This window comes from Macaca fascicularis, chromosome 11, assembly GCF_037993035.2.
Source record: "Macaca fascicularis isolate 582-1 chromosome 11, T2T-MFA8v1.1".
In the NCBI taxonomy this organism is placed as follows: Eukaryota; Metazoa; Chordata; class Mammalia; order Primates; family Cercopithecidae; genus Macaca; species Macaca fascicularis.
Window position 1 is genome coordinate 110,225,332 of NC_088385.1, and position 21,876 is coordinate 110,247,207.

At 38.5% G+C, this 21,876-nt stretch overlaps 1 protein-coding gene across 5 annotated transcripts in view; it reads right to left on the reverse strand.

The window, feature by feature from the left end:
• Positions 1-234: 234 nt before the first annotated feature.
• C11H12orf42 (chromosome 11 C12orf42 homolog) overlaps positions 235-21,876 on the reverse strand; it is a 193,170-nt gene continuing 171,528 nt past the window's right edge. For 4 of the 5 annotated variants that reach the window (XM_005572046.5, XM_005572047.5, XM_005572052.5 and 1 more), the window contains 2 exons: positions 6,000-6,371; positions 235-2,534 (listed from right to left, as the gene is read on the reverse strand). In XM_005572046.5, the coding sequence (XP_005572103.3) occupies positions 2,086-2,534; positions 6,000-6,371 (821 nt within the window). In that variant the 3' untranslated portion in view covers positions 235-2,085. The remainder of the gene's footprint in view (positions 2,535-5,999; positions 6,372-21,876) is intronic. The other variant, XM_045365795.3, reaches the window with a different exon arrangement.

Below are 21,876 nucleotides of genomic sequence, written 5' to 3' on the forward strand. Positions count from 1 at the left end.
CCTGATTTTTACCTCACTAATGTGAAAAGAAATCCTTACTTTGAACCCTACAAATCTACAGAGACTTTGGTGTATTTAGAACAGAGTTCTGAGCAATGTTTTCCCAAGTGTGTTGCATAGGACACTGGTGGTACAAAGTACTGATAGGATTTTTTCAAAAACACGTATATGTATATACACACACACCAATCTATCAGGATTCCATGATTAAATAAGGTTGCTAGACATTGGGTTAAACAGAGTTTATCGGATTTTTTTAATTATGGGATTTCTCAGGGACCTAATGTTACTATGACTCTCTAAGAGCATGCATAGTGGGCGTCTCTCAGACATATTTATCTATGGACCCTCCATTTCACAAACTATCTTTCTTACACCAGTGTTTCACAAAACACTTTGGGGAACTTCTTTAGAATACAACATATTTTATATCTGTAGCCTGTATTCCTTTTCTGAATTCTGAACAAGATCTCTCCTTCTGTTTTGCATTTTTAATAAATTCAGTCATTTGCACTTCTACAGTTGAAGGAATCCATCTATTACATCAAGTACATTTTCTATTCTTGAAATTGACCATTACAAATTTTTGCTTAATTATTTTAAAATAACTTAATGATTTCTTGACCTAAAAACATCAGTTGTGTTAACTCATAATTAAATAGCAAATTAAAATATCCCAGAATCAAACTTCTATGTAAGTCCATGAGTTTGCCTACACACTTAATCTCCAACCAAATGGCATGAAGTTGAATTTATGATTGTCACATGAACTCTGGTGAGCAGATGCCAGTATATCTTCAAGAAACCACAAAAATCAACATTGATAACCTGTACATTGTCTTATAATAAAACCATATTAATAAATAAAATAAAAGCATATTTATTATAAAAATCATATTAATCTGGAACCAAGAAAGCTCTAAAGTTTAGGGATACCATTTTTCTTTAAAGTGCATTATTCCTAAAGCATGCTAATATTAAAAAAAAAAAAAAAAAGTAAACAGTCTTCAGTCTCCAAAGGACTAAACAGACTCTTAAATGTTAGGAAGTTATTGCTGATAACACTTCATTCCTCTCAAAACCTTGAGACTTAAATTTGGACTTGAGACATTATGCTGTCTTAAATGTAATCATACTACATCTATTAAGCTGAACTAAAGCAAAAAAAAAGTTTTTTAAATGCAGTAAGATTTGACAACCTCCATCTATCAAACTCTGTGAATCTAAGCTTGTGGGAAAATTCCAAGGAACTTGAGTGCAAAACTGCATATAAGCATATCGGTCACATTGACTTCTCTTTGTTTCTGAAGGGAAAAAAACCCCCACTATATTAAAAAGAGAAAACCTAAACTCATAAAATCAATTGATAAAGTTGGCATCAGCATCCCATCATGATGAAAAGCTGCTATATTAAACAAAATAAAAGGTATTGCCTAAAATTACCAGTTTGATAAAAGGTTCCCTAAGCTGCTCCAGTATTTTGTATTACAAATCAGCAAATTCAGCACCTCTTTTACATTAAACTTGGTTCCAAGTGTTTCAGGGCCTCAAACTAGTGCCCAGCTTCAGATTTCTAACATTAAACCCTTAATACGACATGAAAAATTCCCCTGGGCACATCAGGAGTAATCAATTTCATGTAAATTATTAAATTACAGACATTCAATTATGTTTTCCCAATCGCTGTTTAGAAATTCTAAAGGCCCTTAGAAAACATCCTTAAGCTAAAGGCGAAGTTGGCAAGTGAAACCGTTTACCTGCGAAAGCAAAACAAAGAGGGGTCCTCACAATCCCACGAGGCACGTTGCAAAGTGGCACGCGATATACCCCATCCCTATTGTGAGGCACAAATTCTTTGTAACACTGGGAGACACCGCAGAACAAAAATACTATTAGAGATGCTTCAAAAGGAACATTTTTGGCTGCGCTACGGACTTTTGACATTATTTATTAGGTTCAAAAATGCTTCACAAAAGCCTAACAATGGTTCTGTGGAAACCAGTACATCTGAGGCCCTTTCTGTTGTTCTGAGCAGGCATTGATTTGAAGATGGGCAGCACTCGCCGAACAATTCCCTCGCAGCGGTCAATGTAAGTGAGCATTCACCACCGGCCTAGAAAGGGCCTGTGAACAAACCGTATGGAAACGCCGGGTTGGGCGGGGGGGTGCTGAGGAGCAAACCTTTATTAACCTCTTGGAGGGGAAATGGGTGGAAGCACCGGCCAGCAGAGGAAGGGGCGCTCCTGCCAGATTGCCATGGAGGGAGGTGTCCGCCCGAGGCCTCCTGCCCCGCGGGGGATGAGGATGCTTGGGGAGCATCTCCGGCGCCATGGCAACCGCGCCTCTTCCGACGGGATTTCCGGACGCGCCCAGGAGTCTGCTTTGGATGTCGGGGTGTGCCTGAGAGCCTGCTGGGGCTGCCATCCTCTCCTTCGGCTCCAGCTCTGCGTTACTCGGGCCGGCGCTCTGCAGGGCGCAGGGGGTCTGGCTCCTCCTGCAGAGGCCGATGGCAGTGAAAGGTCTGGCGGTGGAACCTGGAAGGCAAAGCAGGAAAGCAGGACAGAGATGAGGCTCAAGTGTGCGGGACCACACCGCGCCCCCGCGACAACTGGACATCTGAGAAATCGACATTTGTAATGTGCTCAGAGGGGAAAGATAAATAAATAAATAAATAAATAAATAAATAAATAAATAAATAAAACCCTGACATGATCCTCACCTGCCTCCCCATATTTATCGAGGAAAACAAAAATGCTATCTATTCCCTTCCTGTTCTTTGAAACCACCTCCCCAACGCCTCAATATATATATAGCTTTTGCATAATCCTCAGAAAACTTTCTATTTCAAGGAAAACTGTTCAAAACCCCCAAAGAGAGAGACACAGAAGAATCGGTGGCTAAAATAGGGCTCGAACTTCTAAATGAGGGGAAAGTTTGTGCATGGAAAATGGTCAAGTGGAGTTATTAATGGATATGTGAAAGCAAATGTGTCTACAGTCCCTGTAGACTGTCAACTGATGATTTTTTAAAAAAACAAAAGGCTGTTACTTAATTAGTTTTATTGGAAACTTCAAACCAGCTGAAGATTAAAACAAACAGTAAATTAACCTAAGACTGGGTCTACATAACACACACATATCCACTAATACTAATAAGTTTGATTTTTCTCTTTCTTTGCCCAACAAAATAATTTTTCCATACAAAAGATGTGGTTTTCTTACAACATAGCCAAGACTGCTATATGTGTGTGTGAATATATATATATATTCACATGCATATATTTACCTACATGTTCATATATATATAAACTTCCATATTATCTAATATATTGCATATATAAACTTCAAGATTTATATATAAATACATATATAAATCATGGAGCTTTTACCTGAGAAATTCTGCCCATTGACCTACACAAATTAAAGTCCAATTCTTCAGTAGGGACTTAAGATAATTTATGTGTTTAAATCACTTTCTAGAAGCTTTCAAAAGGTTTTTAATAGCATATAGATGTCTAGAATATTTGGAGCAACTCAGATCATTCCGAAATTCAAAAAATACATAAAAGAATTAAAATGAATAGTACCTTCCTAACAGTGGTTGTCAGTCAGTCAGTCAATCTTTATGTAATTCAGTTTAGTTCATTACACTCTGTTCTATGCCTAGTATGTACTGAGTACCTCCCTCTGCACATGTCACATGCCCAAGTCAAACAGTGAAAATTTTTTTGTGAATCTGAATTCTCCAATGCAGGAATCACTTCCTGAAATAAAGGTAGAATGGCATTTTAATATCTCCAAGTAAATGAAAACTTTCAAGCGTGTTGCTTTGTGAACACTAGGTGCTTAATAGCTGTTGATTTGGATTTCTGGCCCTGTCAGATGGACCATTCACTGCCAACAATATTCAGTGCAAGAAAAATCCACTAGAGAACACTGATGTAGCTTTGGAGTTTGGAGCAATAGGGCATGACCTAGACAGGATATGCTTTCCTATGTTTTGAGTCAAAAAAAAAAAAGATAGAAATGTCTTTCCCTGAAAGCAATTTAGTAATGATACATTTTGCAACAAACTATCTTAAAGGGACAGTGTGGTATAATGAAATAAAGCTCTGGGGTCAGGACTTCATAGATTCCAATCTTGGCACACGACCTGGCCTAAGTCTCTTTGTCCTTACCCGAAATATGGGAGTTATATTACCTACTTCACAGGGTTGCTAGTGAGATTAGGTTTGTTCATTCATTTAATAATATCTGAATGCCCAGTATGTGCTCAGCAGTATTCTAGACCTTGGGGATACAAAGGGAACATGGCAGGCGATAAAAAGTAGGGAGGAGAAGCAGACTAACAAGTAAGTGAATGAATAAATTTTAAGTGCCAGCTGGTAAATAAATCCTATGATGAAAATTAAACTGAGACAGGAATTTGAGAAAGAGCTAAGTAGGTGACATTGCAAGTCAGACTTGAAATGAGAAAGGAAACTAGCTAAGAATTGGAGGAAAGAACCTGACAAAATGTTGAGCATCAAGTACATGGCAAGTGCTCAGTGCTCAAGAGTCACTATAGTCATATTTAGAACCTGGATCTAGAAATACTCTGACCTGGATTCTGCACTAAATCATAGGAAAATAACAGTTTCTATCTCAGAGGAGAGTCATGTGGATCAAAACTGAAGATATACATTCCAATTTCAACATATTGCCTTGTTCATAGTAAGAATTCAAAAGTGTTAGCCAACCAGCATCTTCTGTTTCTCATCACCAGGCCCAGCTCCCAGAAACAAAGGAATCTCTGACATAGCCTTTCTGGAAGAAGGTCTCCCAGCCCCCTGCTTGAGCACTTCCAGCCCATGCAGTATATTCTCTTCTAGTTCAAAGAAAGTTCTCCTTTGTATTGAGTCAAAATCTATCTCTTTTGTCTTCTAGTAAATTTAAACAAACTGTACAAACATGTGGAGGGAACCTACCTCAAAAGGTCCCTATAAAGCAGGGCTGTCCAATCTTTTGGCTTCCCTGGGCCACATAGGAAGAAAAAAAGTGTCTTGTTTGGGCCATAAATAAAATACACTAACACTGATGATAGCTAATGAGGAAAAAAAAAAAAAAAAAAAAAAAAAAACAACGCACAAATAATCTCATGTTTTCAGAAAGTTTACGAATTTGTGTTGGGCCACATACAAAGCCATAGGCCATGAGTCGGACAAGCTTGCTATAAATGAGAAGAGTATGTAACATTAGTCTCATCCCTCTTCTACATGACAGCTCTTGGAATATTTGGAGATCCACATTTTTTTTTCCTTAGATTTTCTCTCCTCCAGTCTGAACATCAGCACCATAAGTACCACGACCATCATCACCACCCCCATTAAGTCCTTACTATGTTCAGGAAATTTTATTTATATAAATCATTTGAAGTAATAATTGTCATTTTTTACAGATGAAAAAACTGGGTTGCAAAAACATTTATGGGACTTGATAATGGTTACAGAGCTGAGATGGGAGAGAGCTGATATTTGAGCACAGTTCTTTCTGGTTCCAAAACTTATCCCTTCTGGGCCATGTCCTTACTTTGAACCATTCCTCCTATATCTTGTGCTATGAATTCACAACTTCCTTGTCTGTAAAATGGGGATAATAGTATGATCTGCCTGAATATTATATTAAGATTTCATAAAATAATATAAAATGCCCAGCACAGTGTCTGGCACATGGTGAAAGCTTAATAAGTGGGGCTGGAATTGTGATGATAATAGCTGTCATTGTCAGGTGCAATAACTGAATCATCAAATTATCTGTCATCGACTCACACCTGTTCTCTCCTCCAATATAGTACTTGGCAACAAGCAGACTTTCATTGAGGACTGGCTACTGTAGTTCTTGTGGTACCTTCTAGAATAGGACTGGCCATGAAATCATTATTTTTTCTGTTTATATTGAAGTTGAAAACAAAATGTGACCAGTTGAAACAAGGAGAATCAGTAACCACAATGTGATACTTACCAGAATTTTTCTTGGGATTGCTCAAGGGCTGGGCCTTAGGTCTTGTGTGTCTATTGATGTGTATGCCCTGAGCCTCCAGGTGAACAGGATTTACTGAGTGTGCCCAACTAGGCTTTTGTACCAGTTGTTCCAAAAATGAACTGTTCCAAGCCTGCTTGGGTGCTCCTCTGGCTCTCTCCTCAGTTTCTCCACTGGCAGTGAAAATCAATGGGGCCTCATCAGTTTCACCAGATGGTGCTGGAGAGGAATGGGCTTCTTCACAGCTTTTTTCATCCAAAGAAGCTGTGCTTACAGAAGACCTGGGGACTATGTACTGGCAAGTACAAAGTAGTCTTTTACACGCCACTGAACTTTGAGTCCTTTCTGGAAACACTGTGAAAGGTAAACACATTCGTTTGAAAAATTCACCAAAAACACCTGCTAAATTAATGGCAGGAAGGATGGAGTCAGGTAATATGTAAACTTATGGTTGCTTGTTTTGTGTTTCTACTCTGAGTAAACAAAAATGACAGACTGGGGTAGCTGAGTAGGAGAAGAAGAGGAGGGGAGGGTCTGGAAAGGGAGGTAGAAGACTGGGGATGTTTGTGCTGAGTTCTGGTTATGTTGAAGGTACTGTGTGAGGGCCCAGACATGTGTGTCACTGAATCCTCACAAAAACCATATCTAGCAGGTAGTATTATTATCTCTCTTGCACAGGTCAGAAAGCTAGTTTTGAGGCTTATGGGTTGAATTGTGTTCACCCCCTCCCCTCCCTGCAAAAGAGGATATATTAAAGTCTTCACCCCCAGCACCTGTGCATGTGACCTTATTTGGAAATAGGTCACCAAATTAAGATGAAGTCATTCTGGATTAGGGTGAGCCATAATCTAATAAGACTGGAGTCCTTATAAGAAAAGGAAACTGAGACACACAAGAGAATGCCATGTGAAGGCAAAGACACAGAGGGAAGACCCAGGTGAAGATGGGGACAGATATTGGAGATATGCTGCTGTAAGCCAAGGAACACCTGGGCGACCAGGAGATGGAAGAAGCCACAAGGAAGATCCTACCCCAGGGGCTTCAGAAAAAGCACAGACCCGTGAATACCTTGATTTCAGACTTGTAGCTTTCCAAACTGAGAGTATACATTTCTGTTGTTTTAAGTCACCAATTTTGTGGTAATTTATGACAGTGGTCCTAAGAAACCAATACAGGCTTACAGCAAGTAGCTTGCTAAAGGTCACACAAATAATTAGCCGAGTTGCAACTTGAATCCAGATCTGTCAACCCCATAGCCCAATATTGACTGCTCAAGCCACTCCTTTTGATGCACTGTCAGAAGGTAAAAAACAATCTCAATTGCTTAAAACTGCCTTAGAATATTGTAAAGAGCACAGACAGAAAAGAGCTAAACCACCCACATTGATTCTTATCCAGTAGTTGATGTGGGTTCCTTTACCTAATTCATTTCCATTGGGAAACTGACAGCGTACTGTGTCAACTCAAACCATTCACATCTACATTTCTAACTTCTCAGTAGAAAGTAAATAGGAGAAAAAGTTCCCAACTGTCAAAGATATTAATGAGCAGAGCTGGTGCAATGCCACATTTCCCTGCCACCGGTGATGGTGACCTGGAGGAGATGGAGATAAGACAGTTTAAAGATGTATCTAAGAAGCAAATCTGGCTTCTTAGCCAATTTGGTAGTGGGTTGATTATGGGAGGAAGAGGCACACAGAAAAAGGGAAGAATAATTCCCTAGATTTACAACTAGATGAATGGTAGAGGGGCATGCATGTGTGCGCACATGTGTGTGTAGGTGTGTGCTTGTGTGTGCATGCAAATGTAGGATTGAGATTTGAGTGTTGAGATCTCTTTTGGGGAGAGGGGTGCTGTAAAAGGGATGAAAAGATACAAGATTCATTTGCCTTTTCCTTATTACCCAAGCCAATTCTTTTTGAGATTCTTGCTTCCGTGTAAATCAAAACGAATTATGGTTTGTTTCTAAGTTAAGATATTCTTCACAGTGCTGTGAGTGCAAGCTCTGAAGCTTGGTGAGCTGGAGTTGAATCCTGATTCTATGAAATACTAGCTGTGTAGCCTAGAAAAAATTCTCTAGGTTTACTCTGCCTCAGTTTCTCATTCGTAAAATAGGAATGATCATATCTACCACTAAGAATATTATAACTATTAACAGTAGATTAGATAATGCACATAAAGTACTTAGGGTAGTAGTTGGCATTTAGAAAACACTTAACAAATATTTAACATTATATAGTATACTAGAGTTTACATGGAAAAAAATGCTTAATTATAACGACACATAAAATTATACAATTTTGACTTTTAAGAGGCAAAGAATAAAAACTGGAAGAAAATCAAATTAACAGTTGCTTCTCAGAGGTATAATTCAAACTCTGGGTAGCTTCTATGTAATATTCAAATTTTATGCACTGAATATGTTTTACTCTTATAATTCAGAAATCATCTTTAATTAGACAGTGCAGATAAACTTTAGAGAGTCAATGTAGTTTAGCATTCCTTACCTTTATTTAATCAGATGACCTGTCGCCTAACAGTAACATGGAATGAGATCATTCATGGAGGAAGCAGGATAAGGAAAGATAAGTGTTTAGAGCTTTGGGATCTGATTGGGTGAGGTGTTGAGCAGACTTGTCTGGACAAATAAAGGGCAATTTGCAGGAAGGCATTGGGCCTGAGGTAGCATGAACAAATGACCTAGCTTGCTATGATATAAATTGTGTCCCTTAAAAGATACGTTGCGGTCCTAACCTCCTGTAACCTGTAACCTATAACCTTATTTGGAAATCAGGTCTTTGCAAAGATAATTAAGCTAAAATGGTGGTCCTTAATCCAATATGACTGGTGTCCTAATAAGAAAAGAAAACAGAGACACAGCCATGCAGGAAGAATATCATGTGATAAGGAAGGCAGAGATTGGAGGGGTGTACCTACAAGCCAAGGAGCCCCAAGTACCACCAACAACCACCAACACCTAGGAAAGAGGCACTGAAAGGCTTTCTCCTTCAGAATCTCCAGAAAGAGAAGACCCTGCTGATACCTAAATTTGGACTTCTGGTCTCCAGAATTGTGAAAAAATAAATTTATGTTGTTTTAAGCCAGGTGGCTTGTGATGCTTTGTTATAGCAGCCCTAGAAAACTATTACACCTACAATAGCTCCAGTTTACACATGTTGTCCCAGAGTACAGTTGACCCTTGAATTGAGCAGGTCCACTTATATGGGAATTTTCTTCTGCTTCTGCTGCCCCTGAGGCAGCAAGACCAACCCCTCCTCTTTTTCCTCCTCCTCAGCCTACTCAACGTGCAGACAAAGTTGAAGACCTTTATGATGATCCACTTCCGCTTAATGAATAGTAAATATATTTTTTACGATTTTCTTAAAAACATTTTCTTTTCTCTAGCTTACTTTATTGTATTATAAGTATATAATACATATAACATACAAAAAATATGGTAATCGACTATTTATGTTATCAATAAGCTTCCAGTCAACAGAAGACTACTAGTAGCTAAGTTTTGGGGGAGTCAAAAATTATATGCAGATTTTCAACTGTATGAGCAGTCAACACCTATCCCCTGCCTTGTTCAGGGGTCAACCATAATTATTAATACCAGCCCTTTTCACTAAAAAAAAAAAAGAAAAAAAAAAGAAAAAAAAAGTGCCCAGATTTGGGGGATAGAAAAGAGGGAAAACCAGGAATTGGTAGGTATGAAATGGGAGCAGGATAAGTTGAGAGTTCTTGAGTTCTACCAAGTAGAAGCAACGGTGCTGGAGTGTAACAACTTGTAGCAAGACATATATTCCCTGCATTCAAGGCACAGTCAAATGGCAAGAAGGGTGTTGGCCATGCCAGCCCTCCTGAGTCACAGTTTTGTCTGAGAGGGGAAACCAAAGCAAACGCCTTCAGTGGCCAGGCGGATGACAGAAATGAAAGAAGGGTCCAAGTGGGGATACCCTGGGGTGGTATGTCCCAGTATAAGGGGCCAGAGACCGTCAGATCCTATCTTTTATTGCCATGAGAGAATGTGGGTCCACTGTAGACAGTTGATATAGTTTGTATATTTGTACCCCACCCAAATCTCATGCTGAATTGCAAACCTCAGTGTTGGAGGTGGGCCCTGGTAGGAGGTGACTGGATAATGGGGACAGATTTCTCATGAATGGTGTAGCACCATCACTCTGGTGCTGTTCTTGTGACAGTGAGTGAGTTATCCTGAGATCTGGTCTTTTAAAAGTGTGTGGCCCCTCCTCCCCTCCTCTCCTACTCTCTTTCTCTCTCTCTCTCTCTCTCTCCCTCCCTCTCTCTCTCTCTCTCTCTCTCTCTCTCTCTCGCTTGCTCCTACTTTTGCCATGGGACTTGCCTATTTCCCCTTCTCAGGAGACAATTAAATCTCTTTTCTTTGTAAATGACCCAGTCTTAGGTATTTCTTTACAGCAATGCATAATAGTCTTTCCAGATTTTCAGGAAAAGCAGACATATATATTTTTATGCATGTGAAAACCTCTGAGTTTTAAATGTTGGTAACATTTTGGATTTTTTTAACATAGTGTGAGACACACAAAACACAACTGCTCTTGGAATCATCAGAGGCCACCAATTTGTGTCTTTGGCCTATGCCAGCCTTGTAAAGGCCACACTATCAATTACCTCCTTTCATAGAATCTTCACTCCAGAACATGATTTTATAAATATTCAGCTTTGAACAGTGGGAATGCATTTGCAAACCCTGTGCGCAAGCAGATTTTAGAACTCTAGAAATCTGGTCTACCTCCAAAACGTTAGGCTTTTCATTTTCATTTTAATCGGTTGCCTCATTTCATCTTAAAAAATGTCTACCAGAATTTGAAATGGTAGACAAATTTAGCAGGCTTTCCCAAATGCAGAGAAACATTTAGAATTATTCAAAACAGTAGCACTGGATCTCTTGATCTTAAAGGAAAACAAACAACACTAGAACCAATAGCATTCTATCTGCCCTTGTTCTGCTGTTCAAATATCATGAACAAGATGGAAGGCCTGAGGTACTTTATACACTTTCACATTCCAGGAGTTGTGGTTGAAAAAGACCTTAAAAGTCATCTGAGGCTGAGCCCCCACCAACTTCAATATCCACCTCTGTTTAAATACCTCCAGGGAACTGGATCTTATGACCTGTGCATTAAAGATTTCACTGCTTCTCAGAAGAGAAAGTAACTTTGTATTTGCAATATTAACAGGCATTATGTGTGTGTGTGCGTGTGTGTGTGTATTCCTTATACTTAAGTATAGGGAATAATTATTAAAGCCACCAGGTATGATGTTGAGACAGGTGATGACTGCGCTTATTTATTTAGTAATTCAATCAATATTTATAGCTTCTACCATATACTAGGTACTACCCCAATGATTACTCAGGCCAATAGAAGTGATCATTTTAAGACTAAGTTGATCAGCTGATTTATTGCAAAATGAACTTCAGCAAACCAGAACCTTCTAGTCTCTCAGACCCCTGAATGAATTTTGGATTGCCTCTATGATACAACTACAACTACCAGGTTGCCTAAGTGGCTAGAGCAACCAGTTGTTTTGGCATTAAACAACCAGAAACAGACTGTTGGAAATGGAAAGTCCTTTTGCAATCTCCAATGGCTTTTATTAATAGTATTATTTATAATTTTTCAAATCTACCATTCTAGATAGTGACAACTTGAGCCAAAATCCATAGCCCATGACTTAAAGTCCAGTGCTTTTTGTTACGTGACACATCTCTTGCATCGAATACAGTATTTCTCAATCCTGGCTGCACATCAGACAATACCTGACATGCTTTTAAAAATATAAACATGTGCTCCCATCCTTGACCGATCACTGAGAGTGGGACCCTAGTATCTGTTCATGCTAAGTCTTTCAGCAATGAAAACGTATAATCAGGGCAGGGAGCTACTGATCTCAGTCACTCATCAGAGATTTCAGGGGCTGTTATCATTTTTGTTCAGTCAAACAATCATGAATACACTAGAGCTATAAAATCGGTAAAGTCTTTCTCCTCAGGTATCTTTCTATAGATGGTCCTCATTTCAGAAACCAGCATTATTTGCTCCTTTACAACTTGCATGTTTCTTTAGATTTTGTTTTCATACCAGTAACTCCACTTGAGCCTCACAAAAACTCTCTGGCTTACTCATGTTACTGAGGAGGAAACAGATTCAAAGAGAGGAAGTGTCTTGTTACACCCCCTTCTTAGGCAGTGAAGAAGCTGAGTTTAGGATCCAGGTCTTAAAATTTGGGGATACCTTTGTTTTCTACTACACAATCAATGCCAGTAGTGCCAGAGGATATGCGTGACTCCCATGAACTGGGCTTCATGAAGTGAGGTGGATGCAAGTGATCATGGTGCTAACAGCTAACAAACGCTGGGCACTGACCATTGGCCAGGCCCTGCTCTATTGTCCATGCCTTGGCCCACAGAAAATGCTATGAGCATTATTTCTAACATACAGAAGAAGAAATGATATCTTTAAAAAGTCTAGTACTCTCTACATTGCCCAAAGTTTCAATGAATAAAATGAGAAGGATCAGAGTTTAAACTATCCGCCTCTCGAGGTCCAACATTCTTAACCGTGTCCTCCAGCGTCCTCAGGCTACTGACACAAGGGCATGACTTTTCACAACTACTGATACACTTGGGGTTTTTTTTTGGTGCTTTGGTTGTTAAAAGATTCTTCCGAATATTCAAGTTTTACCAGTTCTTTTAATATGTAAGCATCTCTGTGTCTTATTTTGCAGCACAGGACTTCCATCTGTTGCCAATTTTATTTGAAGTAATATTGTGGCAGATGAGTTCAAGGTACAATAAAATAAAGAATGTATTTTACAGAAACAACTTCTCATTCCCTTTGAGCTGCAAAGCAGTTCAGGATAAATCATGACAAATGCTAATGTATTCATTTTCAGTTTTGATTCAATAGAAAAAGACAAGTATGATAACTCGTATACTTTCAGCCCCTCTGAGATACTAGCGAGGTGATCACTTCACACCCACTTCTTGTAGCCATCTCTTAAAAATAACTTCTATGTGTTCATTTTTCCACTCTGTCTTTTCCTCTGTCTCATGCTTGTAACTCTAGCATGTTCATGTTATGAAAAAACTAATGGCAATTGTCCTAAAAGGAGAAATGAAACAGAGACAATTAATTCCCCAAAGCTCATTTTGCCTTTCTCTCTAGGCACAAATAAGAGTTTGAAGCTAATTGATTTCATCTCCAGCATATCTAAAGTTCAACATAAACCTCAAATAGGTTTTCTATTCGTGCTAAAACTCCAGTGTTAGGCTTTAGAAAGTATTTTTAGACCACATAATGGGGTTTAATGAAGGCTGCCATCTCCTACTCAGCTTTTCAGCTAACTAGGGAGTGAAAGTCATTTTTAAGTTTACAGGGCTGAAGCGAAGGAAGAGTCTGAGATACACCACACCCAAGAGGTGGCAGAGGTTGGAGGCCAAGAGAACAAGCACTGGACCCAGACTGCTCAAGTCAAATCTATGCTTTTCCCCTTCCCGGCTATGTTACCTAGGCCCAGCTAATTAAGTGTTCTCTGCCTCAGTTTTCCCATTCATAAAATAAAAATGATGATAATGTCTATCACACATGATTGGTATACAGATTAAATGAATTAAACTTAACAAGAGTTTGGAGCAGTACCTGGCACATAGGACGTACTCAACAAGTCTTAGCTGTTATTATCGTTGTTGTTGTTACTGAAACTATACCTTCCTCTCTCCCTCTGTAGCTCCTGAATGACCTCTTCCAGTAGCAAGGACTCAAGTAGAAAATTATATCATTTTCATCCATGCAGGATGTGCCTCATCTTATACATATCTTCATTCAAAAATATTTATTGAATGCCTACTATGTGTCTTGTCCTGTACTTGACCCTGGAGATACGACAGAATAAGGCAAACGTATGCCCTTGTGGGGCTTGCAATCTATAGGGGAAGGTGGCAAAAGCAGGCCACAATTACATGGTTATAAATAGTAGTGAGTGATATTAATGAAAAACAAGGTACTGAGATAGAGAAATATGAATGGAGATCAGTGAAGATGATATTTAATCTGAGACTAGCCTGAAGGCTGAAAAGGGTTTAGTCACTTCAGGAGTGGAAAAAAAGAGTATCCCAGCCTGACAACGACAGATGTGTTTTCAGAACTGAGAACAGTCCCGATGGATGGAGGGAAAGGGCAGGAGAGGTGTTGGGATGTTGCACAACATGCAATAGAAAGCAACCAAGGGTTTTGAGAGCAGAAGCAGGTTAGAAGGCAGTCGGCAGTTGCCCAGTAAAAGGTGATGGCAACTTTGATGTGCCTGGTAGTTTTGTATGGTGAATCCAAATAGTCAAACCAGGATCTGTTTACCTAGAGCGGAAGCCTCTGGAACCGTAAACTGGTAGGAATGTTTAAAAGGTAAATTTGATGAGCTGTAGGAGGCTAGTTATGAGGTAGCTTGAGAATAAAAATCTTCTGGGGACCAGGTTTAGAGAGAACCTATAGTTTAGTGAGTTTTGCCTCAAGGAACTCCACCAGTTTCCCAAGGTGAAAGTCTGAAAAAGATTCCTTCATGGATTTGACAGGAGGAAGAGAAGAGTAATCATTGTGAAACATGGCCAGGGAATTCTTCATAACAAAAGCATATCAGGGCCTTGTTCTAGCTGAGGGAAGGGAATCTTTCCCACTCCAGCCCCCTTTAGCCTTCTTGTCTTACTTATCTAAGAGGGAGAAAAAAATGCTAAGAAACACTTGTGAAGGTCACAGGCACACTTACTAAAAGACTGAGATTTAATCACAAGATTATAGAATCTTTCCCCTCAATCCATACCTTATCATCACACCCACAGGGATTCAGAATAACAGTGGATTACAACTAAATATGTTGCAAGATGCAGCCTTTCTGTGTGAAAGGGTAGTTAGGGAATCTCAAAGTCCAGAAAATAGGAAAAAGAAAGAACACTGGACAAATTTGAAGCCTCTGGCCCCTACAGCTACAACAAACATTAAACACAACCCGACATCTAGCCAGATTAACATAAAACCTCATACTAAAGATTTGTTTATCCCAGTTTCTATTACCTGCTACATCACCCTTGGTTTTCAATAAAAATTATGAGGCATACCAAAAGGCACAAGAAGATACAGGCTACAGCGACAAAGCAAGCATAAGAACCAAATTCAGATATGACACGGATGTTGGAATTTTCAAATAAAGAATTTAAAATAACTACAATTAATATGGGCTCTAACAGAACAAGTAGACAACATAAAAGAACAGATGGCAAGGTAAACAGAATGATGAAAACTCAGAATCAAAAAGAAATGCTATAAATAAAAAACACTGTAACAGAAATAAAAAATGCCTTCGATGGGTTCATCTGTAGATTAGACATGGCCAAAGAATCAGTGAACTTGAAGATAGGTCAATATGAACTTCCCAAACTAAAATGGAAAGAGAAAAAAAAAAACAAAACAAAACAGAACATACAAGAACTGTGGGACAATTTTCGAAGGTGCAGCATATACATAATTGGAATATATGAAGGAGAAACAGAGGAAGAGAATGGAACAGAAAAAAACATATAAGGTAATTATGGCTAAGAACTTCCTAAAATTAATGACAGGCACAAAACAGTAGATCCAGACATCTTAGAGGACATTTAGAAAATTTACAGGAGATATACACCTTATAGAAGAACGAGGATAACAGTTACAGTGAGAGATCTACTGAACCACAAGGTGACTACAGTTAATAACATCATATTGTGTTTCGAACATCGCTAAGAGGGTAAATTCTAAGTGGTCTCACCACAAAAAATGATAAGTATGTAAAATAATACACAAGTTAATTAACTTGATTGGGCCATTCCACAGGTATATATATTTCAAAACATCACACTTCACACTATAGATACACACACACACACCCCGACAAAATGTTTTTATAAATATACACACACATGCACTGATGCAGTATATATATATATACACATACACACACAGTACTGATACAGTATATACATACATATACACATATAGTACTGTGTATATGTATATATATATACTGATACCTATATATATACTGATATAAATAGCATATATACACATACACTATTTTTATTTGTCAATTTAAAATTTAATTAAAAACAGATTACAGTAGACTTCTCATCAGAAATCATGAAAGCAAGAAAATAGTGGAATCAAATATTTAAACTATTGAAAAACAGAAAACATCAACCCAGAATTCTATATCCAGTAAAATTATCCTTCAGCACTAAAGAAAAACTAAGACTGTTTTAGATACACACAAAAATGAGAAATTCATTGCCGGCCTACTTGCCCACAGGAGAGGATAAAAGAAGTTTTTCAGGAAAAGGGAAAATAACATAGATCATAAACTCATCTAAATAAAAGAGAAAGGACTTGGAGAAGGAATAAATAATATGAAATCTTTTTTTGTCTCCTTCTTGATTGATCTGAAAGGTAACTGCTCCTCAAGAGCTTACTGCCTTTTTCATTCCAAAAAAGCCCCCTGTGACCTCCATCATGTCTCCTTTTCCTGCTTTATTTTTATTTGATAAACCATATACCATAAGTGTAACTGTTCACAAGTTTAATGTTCATTTCCCTCACTAGAATGTAAGCACCATGAGGGTAAGTACCAGCTCTGAGCCATATCACAAGCACTTGGCACATAGTAAATTCTCAAAAACTTATACTGGAAAAAAAAAAACAGCAAATGAATGAATCCCTCATCTCTCCAGTGAATGCTCTTCAGTATTATAGTGTCACCCTTCTCCATGTTGCCACATCATCTCCGTCCTCTTCGGCAGAGTTCCCTGGGGATAACCACTTCACTTCTCTTTCCTCAGAGATTAGTCCACATTGCTCAGTTTATCATAGTCACTCGTTCCAGCTCTAGTCACCACAGTGGCTTGCCCCCATCAAAGGTGGCAAACAAGTTTTGTCTCAAACACCAGTCCTCCAAAATTGGTTGTGGCACCAATTTTTCAAGAAGCATTTTAGGGCTGTGTCTTGGTTCATGGAGCAATTACCAATGTCTGCCATGGATGTGGGAAAGTAAAGTTGCTACAAGAGGAACAGGCATTTTTCATAGCTCAGGTACTCTGCTAAGTATAAATGTGCCTTTTTCTTCTTCTGAGAAAAGTATATTCTTTCTCCAAACATCACTCAACCACTCCCTCTCTCCTAGTAAAGGGACACATGGGTCAGCCTCTCATCGTGCAACAGAAGATGACTGCAGAGTATTCAGATGTAGTTCATCCTCCTCCCACGATATCACCTCTTCCCTATGACATCATCAGCCTTATTCAGTTGCATGTAAATCACAGAAAATCTCCAGCCTAGGGACATAGATTTATATTGGAATGTTTTATTTTTAAATGTCTGGGCTAGACTACAAACTGTTTCAAACATGAGATATAATTTTAAAAACACTGATCTGAGAGCCAGAGCATTTGGTTCTCGTTGATACATTGATTCATTGAATGAATGTCTCTAGGCCTTGGTTTCCCCATCTACAGAAAAATAAAAATGATTTCCAAAGTCTTCTCCAATTTTAATAAGCCTATGAGTTTCTGAGTACTTTTTTTTAACTACACTGAGCATTTTTTTCTTTAATGAACTTCATTTATTTATTTTTTGAAACACTATGTTGCCACATGAAATTGTTATTTTGTAGGTCAAAAATGGTCAAATATAGGCCATTTCACACATTACAACTTAATATCGTATGTACAAAAGGGTATACATATACACATGTTAATATATACATAAAGAAAATAAATAGCCCCAGACTCACCCAATTTCATTATATGAGTATCCACAACGTATTTGTCCATTCTCTTACTGACAGACATAGGGGTGAAGCCCAGTCTTATGTTGTTTTTGTTTTAATGTTACCAACATGCTGGGCACAGTGGCTCATATCTATAATCTCAGCACTTTGGGAGGTCAAGGTGGGTACACTGCTTGAGCCCAGGAGTCTGAGGCCAGCCTGCGCAACATGGCGAAACCCAGTCTCTACAAAAATTACGAAAAACTAGCCAGGTGTGGTGACATGTGCCTGTAGTCCTAGCTACTCCAGAGGTTGAGGTAGGAGGATTGCTTGAGCATGGGAGCCAGAGGTTGCAGTGGGCAACCAGCCTGGGCAACACAGCAAGACTCCGTCTCAAAAAAAAAAAAAAAAGTATTACAAACAAGGCTTCTATGAACACCCTTGTATATGTCTTCTTGTGCATGTGCCCTAGTTTCTCTAGGAGTGCCAAGTCATGGGATGTGCATATCTTCAAACTTATTGTAGAATACCCATTGTTTTCCAAAAATGTTTATACCAATTTACACTCCTACAGTGAATGCAGTTTTCTGTTGTTCCATATCCTTGCCAACACTTGCTATTACCTGAATTGTTTTTTGAATTTTTGCCTGTCCGGTAGAAAATGGCACTGCATTGTGGTTTTAATACGTATTTTCCTAACAAAGAATGAACTTGAGCATCTCTCCTCCCACTAAATCTTTCATCTGAATTGCTTACAAACTGCATAATTGTGGGCTGAGTTTCAGTCCCTTTCCTTTCTCCTGCCCCGTGTATTCTAACCAGCTGGTGAATAGTGACATAGCCCTGGAGGACACAGTGGGGAGCTCTTGGAGAATCCACAATGTCAATAATCTGCCTCTAAATGAATAACCAGGATTTGACCTTCAGGAATTGTACTCACACAATTCAACTGCCATGTCCCAGTGTAATATTTCACATCGTGCTAAAACTCTGGTGAAGCACTATTTTGCATGCAATTAAGTAGTTGAATGATTCTTTCATCTAAATGATTAACTTATGTCAACCACAGCTTGCTAGAGACACAAAAGGCTTGTGCTACCTGCCTACATTATTAGCCCAGACAACACCTTAGCTTTCTTATATGAGGCTGTTTCCAAGTCTTTCATTCTCCCCACTTGAGAACATACATTTTCTCACTGACTCTTTTAAAACATGACATTAAGATGGGAAAAGGGCTGATATTAAAATTCGAAGGGGTGTACATGTGAACCTTTTAAATCACATCATTCAACAGCACATATTCAGGAAACCAACCCTTCACTGTGTTTATTCTTTAAGAAAAAAAGCTAAAATGTTTTCCCCTCATGCTAGAGAATTCAACAGGAATGATGAGCTTTCTTAAATGAACCTATGGATAAATAATTCTGATGAATAAAATTAAGCAGAAGAGTGGGAAAAGAGTCACACAGGGAGTCAGAAACAATTGAAAAATAAATCCAGGCTACCTTCAACCCTAGTCTTTGCTGAAGGGATCACCAGAGATCTACGTAGATATTATTTTGAAATTTAGAGCTTCAACTTGTATGAACAAGAATACCCATGCTGAGTTTTTGCATGCCCCTGTGAAACAGCAAAAGAACCCACAGACCCTATTCTTGCATTAAAGCAACACACCGTGGAAAGCCTGAAAATAAACCATCTATGCTTGATTAATTAGGTTTGTAAGTATTGTTTCAGAACCAAACAATATTTCTAAAGATTTCAATAGTTCAAAGATTGCCCTATGGCCGTCTGGCCAATACATCTTCTAACACACGCGGTTTACAAGCATTTTTCTTCCCAATATGTTGTCTTTGGTTGGTGCGACATTGTTTGAGTGCAGGGCTATTTGGGTCATAGTGGTTTTCTCCTCCGCACAGCAGTGGTGCTGAGCACAGCACTTTGACCATACATCTTCCATGTCATTTCCATCAAAGGCACATGATACTTCCTGGTGACCAATCAGGAGTGGTCCAGCATCCTAACAGAGGGCATATTGGCAAACCAAGCTTCCTTAATGACAGCCATTGTTCAAGGCCAACAAAAGGGAGGTCCTGAATATTAACATGTGGCCTTGTGTAAAGGTCACTGGTATGGCACATCCATCATATTTCACAACCGAGAAAGAAAACGTTATAAGTTCTGTCAGAACCTACTGCTGTCCACATAAATGTATTAGGCTGACAGGTGACTCCAACAAGGCAGATGATCTTGAGTGATGATATCCTCTTTCAACAAACATCCTTTCACTTCTTTGAAGCAGCAGCAGACATTATGGTGAGAGATAATGGTTAAGGAATATACCTCAAGGCCACAGAGGGTTAGAATAACCAGGCAACCCAATTGAAATATTAACTTAATAACATGTAATCATTACGCCAAATGGTATCTCCTTCTAACAGGCATAATTTCCCACACTGAGAAGAGAAATCACATATTTTAACACTTCAGAGTCTTCAAGCATCTTCTTAATAGTAAAGACCAGTAAATCCATGAAATTTCTACCAGTAAGAATTACACTGTTGATACAGTTAGTAAAAGGGAACTTACTCAAAGGCCTGAGTTTACTGACAATGCCTCGTTTGGTTAAATGTTATGCAAAACAAACTATAAGGATAGAACTGAATGGAGCTCAATTACATCACATGATTTCAATACTAAACCTAACAGCAAATAGCAAGCTTTCTTCACTGACAACTGTGCTTAGAGATAGCTCTATGCTCAGTATTAGAGATATGGGGTTCTGGTTATTAAATATCATGTTTTTTAAAAGTTGAACTTTATTTCTAGTTAAGAGATTTGGAAAAAAAATAAACAAGGAAAAGATTAGTGAATAAGCATGTATCTAATCTGCTGCTTATGCTCACAACAATCTCCCTGTCTTCTGAATGACTCCAGTTATTTCTTGCTGTATCCTCACTGGACACATTGTAACTGAACGTCTTAGGTGAGTATACCTTTTTGTTAAAAAAAAAAGTTGTAAATTATTAGAGAGAAGAATATGCATCTTTATGCTTTTCTGAATCCAGCCCAGTGCCTAGCATGCCACACTCTGTGAGTGTTCTATAGTTATTAAATAAATGCATTAATACATACAAATAACAATTGTAAGTACTTAAGGAAGTTTTTTAAAAAAAATTTCTGGTTGGCAATGCATTATTAAACTTACATAGTAATTATGTTTTATTCTGTCTTCTCATACACAAACACACACACACACAGACACAGACACACACCTGTCTTTAAGCCAATGATCCTACTACTCTAAGTGGTTTAAATGAGAACTTCCTTACTCTAGAGTCTTCCCTTCTCTGGCTGCAATGGGAAAATCACACAAGGTGATACCCTACCCCCTGTCCACAGTTGATTGGTCAAGGTTGTGCAAGTGACTCATACTTGGACAATTAGACTCCTTTGATTAATTTTTTCCTTAGGGCTTAACAGACCACATCTCAGTTCCTTTCTGGAGGCAGATGCTGGCAGCTATTGAAGGCCATGTTTTCATATTTCACTGTTTTCACTGCAGAGGCTACAGTGAGCAAAAGAAGATGACATGCAGGAAGAATGAGAAGCACAGATGCAGGTCTCAGGACTGCTGAAGATCCTGGCTCAGAGCCTCCCTGAGGCCAACCTCACCCCAAATTCCATGTGCTTTGGATGTATGAGCCACCTCCATTTTTGGCCAGTGTACTTCAGATAGATCTCTGTAATGTCTAATTGAAATAACTTTAACAAAACTAGTTGCTATTATTGTATTTCATTAACTAAAACTGCATTTTTTAAAAACATTTAAACTGGTCTCACCACCACAAATGTCCACATTCATAAGAATGCATTAGGTTCATCTGTTATTTCTCTTAAAAAAATGGAATGTTTATGAAAAAGATACTTCAATAAGTTGTGAAGATTTGTTTTATCCTCATAAATATGGTCAAACTTATTACCATCTCTTAATGAATTCAAAAACCAAAAGTAACAACGACAATGCCCCAGG